Below are 10,220 nucleotides of genomic sequence, written 5' to 3' on the forward strand. Positions count from 1 at the left end.
TTCACAGGGGTAGAAATAACACTTGTAAAATATGAACATAACATATTAACAACACACACATTTCAGAGAGGTTTTTATTTTTAATTAGCATCAACAGAACCCAAAACCCACCCCATAGACAGCTGTTTACCATGCGGGAAATATCAAGTGTTCATATTAGCAAGAGATAGCAATATTCCTAAATATCACCAGGATATGTACACATCCCTGCACTATATACAATAATCCTGATCAGTGTACAATAGATTTAACAGTACTAATACAGAAACTGATGTCTGTATGATAAAGGCCTGAACAGCGCTTCTATACTGTTTATCATTTGGTTTATTCCATGCCTTCATTATATCTGCCAGAGAGGAATTTACCTTCATTTGAATGTTTATTAGGAGTTTTCCAATAAAAGCCACCGACACATGATGTATATGAAGAACAGATCACATTTACAGCTCTGTTATTGAAGACAACATTAATATTGTACATCAGGAAATTCAGCAGATTAACTCAATAACATGCTGAAACTCCACATGAGGAGACGTCCTGTAAATCAAGCTCATTACAGGAGATCAGCTAACACTAGTGCTGCCTTCATAATTATTTCAGACCAATGAAGAGAATCACTGCTAGATAGTGATCACCTGTTCTCCCTGACATGGCTAATGCTGTGTGTGTATCAGCAAACTAAAGCCCACACTTACCTGAATAAGCAGTGCTCCTCCAGATCCTGCAGGTCAGACACTAGAGTTTACTGCTGAACTCATTTATCATGGTAAATAACACAGAAATGGAATAATAACACTTCAGTCTCCTCCTGAAGCTCTGACGGTCTGCTTAGAGGAGCTGTCAATCACATCTGTCAATCATGATGCCACGCCCCGCTTATACAGCATCACATTACTGGCTAAAACACACCGTGCACACAAATGAAGATCTGCAGCTCTATCAGCTCTACCAGCGCCTCTACTGACCACAACCGTCTGTCAGGATATGTTATTACAGAGTAATAACAGCATTCTTCTGTGCTGACATGACCTGTGTGTGTGTGTGTGTAGGCTGGTGATTCTGCGGCGTGTGTGTTCCTCTGTGCTGAACAACGGCTGTGTGAGGATGTACGAGCGATCTCTGACTTCAGGATCCAAAGAAACGGCAGAGACATCTGAGGCCCCCGTCAACAAACGCAGACGCACACACAGTCAGTACACACACACACACACACACACACATGCGGACGGTGTGTGCTGAAGATGTTTGTGTGCAGGTTTGGAGACGGCAGCTGTGATTTCACACACACACCGCCACGACACCGACGACGAGTTCACAGACAGGTTCATCACCTAACTGTTCATACACACTTATAAACCATTACACAGCGCGCGCGCACACACACACACTCTTCACCCTCTCTCTCTCTGCAGGCCCGTCCACATAAAGAGTGTCAGTCGCCCGCAGTCCAGCCCGCTCTCACAGAGCCTTCAGTCTCATCTCAGCACGTGAGTGTGTGTGTGTGTGTGTGGTTCTGAAACCCTATTATAATTGGACAAGTCTGAAAGTCACCATTCTGCCATCACTGAGGTGTGTGTGTGTGTGTGTGTGTGTTCAGACTCTCTCTGGGCCGTGGCGATGGCTCAGATGAGGATGATGATGATCCAGATATTGCAGACTACAGTGATGAAGACTCCGAGACCGGCATCACTTTGGTGAGTTTCAGCAGCTTCATGACAGAGTCATCTTCATCCTCCTCCTCTTCATCATCTTCATCCTCCTCCTCTTCATCATCTTCATCCTCCTCATCTTCTGTGTCCCCCACAGCCGTCCACTCACGGCTCCACGAGTTTCCTGGAGGATCTGTTTGTGTGACGCCGCTGGAGCTTCAGTGTGTATTCATGGCAGCGTTTGTGCAGTGTTCAGATGTGTGTGTTTTTTTGTGTGTGTGTTTGTGTTCAGATGTGTGTTTGTGTGCAGTGTTCAGATGTGTGTGTTCAGGGCAGGTTCGCTGAGTGTCCTGATTTAAACAAATAAAGCACAGTTACTCCTCTCTCTGTCTCTCGTGTTTGTGTTTCTACACCAGCAGATTTCTCTGAGCAGAGAGTGTGTGTGTGTGTGTGTGTGTGTGTGTGTGTGTGTGTGTGTGTGTGTGTGTGTGCGCGCGCGCTGGTGTCATTAAGCAGACAGCAGTACTGATCCTCTGTTCCTCCAGTCTGATCTGGGGCTGGCGGGAGTACACTCGCATGTGTTCACTGGGGTATTGTCTCTCTCTCACACACACACACCCCTGCTGTGTCTTCCCTCTGAGCTGTTCGTCTGTGTGAGTCCCGCGCTCCCCATTACCGGTTCTATAGTTCAGTGTTTCCCAACCCTGTTCCTGGAGGCACACCAACAGTTCAGGTTTTGGATATCTCCCTCATCTGACCCATTAATTTCAGGTTTTGGAGTCTCTTCTAATGTTCTGATGAGTTGTTTCAGGTGTGTTTGATTAGGGAGAGGATGAAAATGTGTACTGTTGGCGTGGCTTCAGGAACAGGGTTGAGAAACTCTGCATTAGAAGAGACTCCAAAACCTGAAGTTAATGGTTCAGATGAGGGAGACATCCAAAACATGAACTGTTGGTGTGCCTCCAGGAGCAGGGTTGGGAAACACTGCTATAGTTCATTATGAAGTAGTAGTTCGGCTGCGGAGTTTCCCGCGCAACACTTCCACTTCCTCTGCCGCGGCGGATGTTTTGAACTTTGAGCCGCTTTGTTGTGACGTCACAGACAGTGTTTTTACCGCCGTTTAAAGAGTTAAAACGTCCTTTCCGTTCACGTGACACCAAATCTCGCGCCATAGGCAGAGCCCCGCCCAGACGCTGCACGCAGAGCCGCTCTCATTGGTGGAGAGGCCGCACAGACTCGCGCCAGTTTTTGCAGCCGCACTCGAGTGTCTGCGCTTCAGTCTCCGGGCGGAGTATTCTCTCTGTAATTCTAGAGTTTTCCTGCGCTTCATCTCCGGGATAAACATGGCCCCGAAGGACTATACGGCGGAGAAAGGTGAGAGGGGGATGCGGGACCGAGAATAGCGGTAGTTTGCGCGCTTTTGTCAAAGTTACGCGTCACTCAGTGAACTGCGGCCCGCGGAACGGCTATACTAATGTCTGAGTGTCCGCCCGCACTTTACTCTTGACGGCTGCTCTTAACAGCGGTTTAACCGTGTTCTGTGTCGGTAACAGCAGGTTTACTCTGCTGTGTGTCGGTAACCGCGGCTCCACCGATAGACTCCGCTGTTCCAAAAGTTTCGCGCGCTCTCCGCAGTTCCCGGATGGAGCTTCTGGACAAAGAGCGGCGGCGCGCGGAAAGCACGTGCTTGATTCAGAGTTCACGCGCTCGTTATCCGTCAGCAATGAAAGCAGAGATGTTCCCGTCTGCACGCGTTGTTGTTAATGTACGTGCAATGTAGCCTTAAAGCACGGTGTGAGTTTCATTAACTGGACCGAGCCACCCGAACCCACCCCAGAGCCTCGGCGCGGTCCGCTGATAGAGCTGGGTCAGGGCTAGGGTTGGGTTAGTGTTAGTTTGGGTTTATCCGTGGTTCTTTGCACGGCACTAGTTTGTCCAGCGCGGAGTGATCGCGGAAGCGCGCGGCTGCGATGCGGTTCGGGGCCATGTGCTTCTTTGTTTACAAAAACAGCAGCCATCGATGGCGTTGCTGGCGCGTCACGATCAACGCGAGGTAAATACGCCGAGAAATCGCGGCCAGTGTCGCCTGTCGGACCGGTACACGGACTGCAGAGGCGCGATCTGGTTTGTTGACATGTTTATCTCAACTTGAGTGTCTTATTTGACGCGAGACTGTTCGACGCGTCGAAGCTTCATTAGGCGTTTGTTCATCCGCTCATAATGAACGCGTGAATGTGTGTAAACGCGTCTCCGTGGATAAAGCGGCGTTTCTCATCCGGGGTTCGAGGATTTTCGCTTTCACTCGTTTGTTTACGAACACAATCTGTATCACGTGACTGCTGTTTATCCGCGGGCCCGCGCCTCTGCAACTTTTCTCTCACACACACACACACACACACACACACACACCCCACAACAACACCACTGAACGTGAGTGTTTCTGTAGGAACTCTAAACTGAGGATGGTGTGTGTGTGGTGTTTGACCTGTGTGTGTGTGTGTTCAGAGAAGTGTAAGCGGTTCCTGCAGGAGTTCTACACCGAGGATGACTCCGGGAAGAAGATCTTCAAGTATGGTGCTCAGCTGGTGAGTGCTCTCTGGTGCTGTGGATCTGTGTGTGTGTGTGTGTGTGTGTGTGTGTGTGTGTGTGTGTGTGTAGAGGCGTCGCTTGCTCACAGGTGTGTGTGTGTGTGTGCAGGTATCTCTGGCGCACCGGGAGCAGGTGGCGCTGCTGGTGGATCTGGACGACGTGGCGGAGGAAGACCCGGACCTGGTGGAGAGTGTGTGTGAGAACGGCAAACGATACGCAGCGCTGTTTGCAGACGCCATTCATGAGCTGCTGCCCGAGTACAGGGAGCGGGAGGTGATGACACACACACACACACACACACATATATATATATACACACACACACTCACTCGCTCGCAGGGTGCTGTAGTGAAGAAGGGTTCTTAGAGGTCATTAATAATTCTGCACTGTGTGTGTGTGTACAGCTGCTGTGTGTGCGCTTTCGCTCTGCTCCTCATCTACAGCTGTACACTAAAGTGCTCCCCTTACAACACACACACACACACACACACACACACTGACTGCTGCTGTGTGTTTCAGACTGTGGCGAAGGACGCGCTGGACGTCTACATTGAGCACCGGCTGATGATGGAGGTCAGAGGTCGCGACCCTGCAGACACGCATGACCACAGGAAGCAGTACCCGCCCGAGCTGATGCGCAGATTGTGAGAAACTTTTCAGTTCCAGCACACACTCCTGTCTAGTGCAGTGTAGGATCAACACACACACACACCATCCACACCGCAGCAGCACCGCGCCAGCCGTGAGCTAGAGCGCTAACACTGCTACAGCCACACACTCATCTGCTGTGTTGGATCATAGAGGAACGCATCACTTACACACACACACACACACACACACACACACACACGCTCACACACTCACTCATCTCTCCAGAGCAGCTACAGATGCATGCTGGGACTGACTCAGCGGGTCGGTTCACCCAAACATTAGAGTCGGTCCTCTTGCTGAAGGCTGCTGGAGTTCCTCTGCTGTTCAACAGGAGAGCAGAGACTGAGCAGCGCCCGGGCCTGTGTGTGTGTGTGTGTGTGTGTGTGTGTGTGTGTGTTCTGTCTGTGGCCATGTCGAGTCTACTGCTGTTCAACCGTTTACAGCCTAGTCTGTATTTCAGAGGTCGCCACAGTGGAATGAACTGCCAACTATTCTGGCTTGTTTTACTCGGCAGACCCAGAAGTGGGAAACACCCATACACTCATACACTACAACCAGTTTAGTCCATCAGCTCCCCTATAGCGCGTGTGTTTGGACTGTGGGGGAAACCGGAGCACTGCCAGTCTTCAACATTCTTCTAAACATCTCCACTTGTGTTCAACAAAGGAACAGGAGAGCTGCTGTGAACGCTCCAGTTGTAGAAACGTGTGTGTGTGTGTGAGAGAGAGGCGATATCTCATTGTTCTCTCTCTCTCTCTCTCTCTCTCTCTCTCTCTCTCTCTCTCTCTCTCTCTCTCTCTCTCTCTCTCTCTCTCTCTCTCTCTCCCTCTCTCTCTCTCCCTCTCTCTCTCTCTCTCTCTGTCTCTCTCTCTCTCAGTGAGGTGTATTTCCGGCCCCCGGCCACGCTGAAGCCCCGGGTTGTGCGTGATGTGAAGGCGGACAGCATCGGGCAGCTGGTGACGGTCAGAGGAATCGTGACGCGCGCGACTGAGGTCAAGCCCATGATGGCCGTCGCTACGTACACCTGCGACCAGTGCGGCGCCGAGACCTACCAGCCGGTACGAGCGCAGCGCTAGCGTCTGAAACACACCGCTGCTCAGCGTTAGCATCTCTGCATCGCTAGTGCTCGTATGCTAACTGTTAGCTCTGTGTGCAGATCGCCTCGCCCAGCTTCACCCCGCTCATCATGTGCCCCAGTCAGGAGTGCGTCACCAACAAATCCGGCGGCCGGCTCTACCTGCAGACACGGGGGTCAAAGTTCATCAAGTTCCAGGAGCTGCGCATCCAGGAGCACGTACGTGTGTGTGTGTGTGTGTGTGTGTGTGAGAGAGAGAGAGAGAGAGAGAGTGACACTAAGAGTGTGTGCCAGTGATGCAGAGGTGTCTGATCGTGTGTGTGTGTGTTGAACAGAGCGATCAGGTGCCGGTGGGCAACATCCCTCGCAGTATGACCATATACGCCCGCGGGGAGAACACGCGTGTGGCTCAGCCCGGGGATCATGTGGCCGTCTCTGGAGTGTTTCTGCCGCTGCTGCGCTCCGGCTTCAGGCAGGCGGTGCAGGTGAGCTGATGAGGGAAACACCACACCTGTAGACGCTCACATGACCTGTGCAGCACTGCTCTCTGTGTGTGTTTCTCTTCCAATTCTGACTGAGCTGTGTGTGTGTGTGTGTGTGTGTATCAGGGCCTGCTCTCGGAGACGTATCTGGAGTGCCACAGCATCACTCTGATGAACAAGACTGAGGATGATGAGCTGGGCACAGAGGAGCTGAGCGATGAAGAGCTGCGCCAAATCACCGGTACTGCGCTCGCTCCTGTGTGTGTGTGTGTGTGTGAGATACCCGCAGACTGACCTGTGTTTGTGTGCAGAGGAGGATTTTTATGAGAAGCTGGCTGGGTCGATCGCTCCAGAGATTTACGGTCATGAGGACGTGAAGAAAGCCCTGCTGCTGCTGCTGGTGGGCGGAGTGGAGCAGGCGCCGCGCGGCATGAAGATCAGAGGTGTGTGTGTGTGTGTGTGTGTGTGTGTGTGTGTGTGTGTGTGTGTGTGTGTGTGTGTATACAGGGTTAAAGTAATGGGACTTTGACATGGCATTTTCCAGGCCCAGGAAGCTTTGGAAGAGTCATGGGAATTAGTGTAACACAGCTCTGTATAGGGTTAGGGTTAGGGTTGTGTGATATTGGACAGCTCTGACATTACAGTGAGTGGTGTCAGTGTTCAGAGACTCACTGTTCTGCTACAGATACTGAATAATCAACACTGCGCAGTGTTCACTCTATATGATTTAATCTTTATTAAAGTGACAGTAAAGGTCTTCTGACTGGATGTTTGTCGCAGGTCTTAAAGGGACGGCTCACTCAGATTATAATGTCCTCACTCTTCACTTGTTTCAGGACTGGAGGAGCTGTTCACTTATATTCTGTTTGTTCATTTAATTAAAGAAAACTCAAATGTTTGAAACAAGTGAAGTGTGTAATGAAAACAGTAAGTATTGGGTGAACTGTGTGTTTAAAGATGCCTGCCGATGATAAACATCTACTCCATTATGATTAAACTCTATATTAACTATAATCTCAGCGGTGCGGATCCTGTGATGTGATGATTGCAGATGCACACACTCAGATCATGCTCAAGCATGCTCAGATCAGAATGCTGTGTCAGATGATATGTGCTGTAATGCATTTGAACATTGTTTTTCTTATTTACCATCTAGATGTAAACATGAATCATGAGAATGTACATGAAAGTTCTGGAAAACTCTTGAAATAGTCTTGTGCTGCGTCCCAATAAGCATACTTACACTACACTCTAAAAGTATGTTTAGGAAAGGAAAAGTACACACTTTTGAGTGTGCAACAGAAGAGTATGCAAGCTTTCGGGACGCATCACTTCCTCGTTAACAGATCGTTGTGTTGCTTAGTTACGAGCCCCGTCCATCATCCACATTTCTGTCATGTTTAATTCCCTAACCCTTATTAAAGCAGCAGCAGGTTAATCTCCCGTACACCAGTCTATCATGCAGAGAAATCTCCTCAGGTGTTTGGGTAACTCTGCATTCAGACGTTAAACACGTCTTTATATAAGCTCAGTGTTGTTGTTTCAGATGAAATAGAACACAGAAACGTGATTTAAACATGTTCCAGTGGGCGAGATAATAATGAGCAGTCATGCTAACATCTTTCCTGAAGCCTCTCTACTTGATGGTTAGTCTTGCGCGTCCACCATGTTTGTAGTTTGTTTACACTTTTCACTCGCGTTTGTAGTTCTAATCGAATTCATGTCCTACACACAATGTATTGTGGGTAATATCAGCAGTTAGAGTATGGACGCTTCTACACGTCGAGTTTTACCTGAAATAGTAAAGCATCTGGGACCCTTTGGTGTACTCTTCTCAACATACGATTTGGGACAGACTAATCCTACTTTCAAATACTGTTTAGGACGGAGAGTTTGTGAATTGGGACGCAGCACTGGAGTTATAGTTGTACCGTGGTGTGTAGTGTTTGCTAACAGCACTGCTGTGTTTCAGGGAACATCAACATCTGTCTGATGGGTGACCCCGGTGTGGCCAAGTCTCAGCTGCTGTCCTACATCGACCGGCTCGCCCCGCGCAGTGAGTGTCACTCTGCTAGCGCTCGCGCTAATGCTAAGTCATGCCCCTGACTAATGCTGCTGTTCTCAGGTCAGTACACCACGGGCCGCGGCTCCTCCGGCGTGGGCCTGACTGCAGCAGTGATGCGTGACCCCGTCACCGGGGAGATGACCCTGGAGGGTGGAGCTCTGGTGCTGGCCGATCTGGGCGTGTGCTGCATCGATGAGTTCGACAAGATGGCTGACGCCGACCGCACGGCAATCCACGAGGTGATGGAGCAGCAGACCATCTCCATAGCTAAGGTAAGCCCCGCCCCTGCTCCTGGCCCCACCCCCACTGCCCCTCTCATATGCCAGGGTCTTCACGTGTGTGTGTGTGTGTGTGTGTGTGTGTGTGTGTGTGTGTGTGTGTGTGTGTGTGTGTGTGTGTGTTTCAGGCGGGCATCATGACGTCTCTGAATGCTCGCTGCTCCATCCTGGCGGCTGCTAACCCAGCGTATGGCCGCTACAACCCGCGCAAGAGCATCGAGCAGAACATCCAGCTGCCGGCGGCGCTGCTGTCCCGCTTCGACCTGCTGTGGCTGATCCAGGACCGGCCAGACGCCGAGAGCGACCTGCGGCTGGCGCAGCACATCACATACGTGCACCAGCACTGCCGGCAGCCACCCACACACTTCACCCCCATCGACATGAAGCTCATGAGGTGACTAGCGCTCCGGCACCGTTAGCAATAGCTGTGTGTGTGTGTGTTACGCATTGCCGCGGTGTTCTCCCCTAACCCTTATCGTCTTCAGTCGCTCCATCTCACCATCTCACATTCACCCACACTGACCTGCAGAACAACACACACATGAGCTGTAGACCACACTGCTGCTGCACACCAGACCACCTGTGTGAGGGTTATCACACACACACACACACACACACACACACACACACACACACACACACACACACACACACACACACACACACACACACACACACGCGCTGCAGCAGCACTTCAGCAAAGGTCAAAGTCCCAAACAATAGCTAACACTAATAACACCTGAGTCCTGCTGCAGCTGACACACACACACACACACACACACACACTCTCTAGCTTTACCTGCGCTCCGCACACCTGTAGACCAGAGACTGACTGTGTGTGTGTGTGTGTGTGTGTGTGTGTGTCAGACGCTACATCAGCAAGTGTAAGCAGAAGCAGCCGGTGGTGCCGGAGTCTCTGTCGGACTACATCACTGCGGCGTATGTGGAGATGCGGAAGGAGGCGCGGGTCAGCAAAGACACCACCTTCACCTCCGCCAGAACACTGCTCTCCATCCTGCGGCTGTCCACTGCACTGGTGAGACTAACTAACACACACACACACACACACACACACACACACACACACACACACACACACACACACCCTACTGTCCACTGCACTGGTGAGACTAACTAACACACACACACACACACCCTACTGTCCACTGCACTGGTGAGACTAACTAACACACACACACACCCACACACACACCCTACTGTCCACTGCACTGGTGAGACTAACTAACACACACACACACCCACACACACACCCTACTGTCCACTGCACTGGTGAGACTAACTAACACACACACACACACACACACACACACACACACCCTACTGTCCACTGCACTGGTCAAACAAACACACCCTACTGTCAGTTGTGCTGATCAGACACACACACACACACACACACACACACACACACAC

At 50.7% G+C, this 10,220-nt stretch overlaps 2 protein-coding genes across 2 annotated transcripts in view; both read left to right on the plus strand.

Annotated features, from left to right (window-relative positions):
• Positions 1-2,024, plus strand: part of LOC130241170 (cohesin subunit SA-2) — a 16,579-nt gene extending 14,555 nt beyond the window's left edge. The window contains exons 26-30 of the mRNA XM_056472891.1: positions 1,050-1,189; positions 1,256-1,322; positions 1,413-1,487; positions 1,598-1,694; positions 1,807-2,024. Of these exons, the coding sequence (XP_056328866.1) occupies positions 1,050-1,189; positions 1,256-1,322; positions 1,413-1,487; positions 1,598-1,694; positions 1,807-1,854 (427 nt within the window). The 3' untranslated portion in view covers positions 1,855-2,024. The remainder of the gene's footprint in view (positions 1-1,049; positions 1,190-1,255; positions 1,323-1,412; positions 1,488-1,597; positions 1,695-1,806) is intronic.
• Positions 2,025-2,871: 847 nt separating this feature from the next.
• The window catches only part of mcm7 (minichromosome maintenance complex component 7), a 10,174-nt gene continuing 2,825 nt past the window's right edge, over positions 2,872-10,220 (plus strand). Inside the window, exons 1-13 of the mRNA XM_056472892.1 lie at positions 2,872-3,023; positions 4,155-4,234; positions 4,347-4,511; positions 4,758-4,882; positions 5,767-5,947; positions 6,046-6,183; positions 6,300-6,449; positions 6,573-6,687; positions 6,758-6,889; positions 8,419-8,502; positions 8,572-8,783; positions 8,918-9,183; positions 9,657-9,825. Coding sequence (XP_056328867.1) covers positions 2,993-3,023; positions 4,155-4,234; positions 4,347-4,511; positions 4,758-4,882; positions 5,767-5,947; positions 6,046-6,183; positions 6,300-6,449; positions 6,573-6,687; positions 6,758-6,889; positions 8,419-8,502; positions 8,572-8,783; positions 8,918-9,183; positions 9,657-9,825 — 1,848 coding nt within the window. The 5' untranslated portion in view covers positions 2,872-2,992. The remainder of the gene's footprint in view (positions 3,024-4,154; positions 4,235-4,346; positions 4,512-4,757; positions 4,883-5,766; positions 5,948-6,045; positions 6,184-6,299; positions 6,450-6,572; positions 6,688-6,757; positions 6,890-8,418; positions 8,503-8,571; positions 8,784-8,917; positions 9,184-9,656; positions 9,826-10,220) is intronic.

Source organism: Danio aesculapii, chromosome 14 (genome assembly GCF_903798145.1).
Source record: "Danio aesculapii chromosome 14, fDanAes4.1, whole genome shotgun sequence".
Classification (NCBI taxonomy): Eukaryota; Metazoa; Chordata; class Actinopteri; order Cypriniformes; family Danionidae; genus Danio; species Danio aesculapii.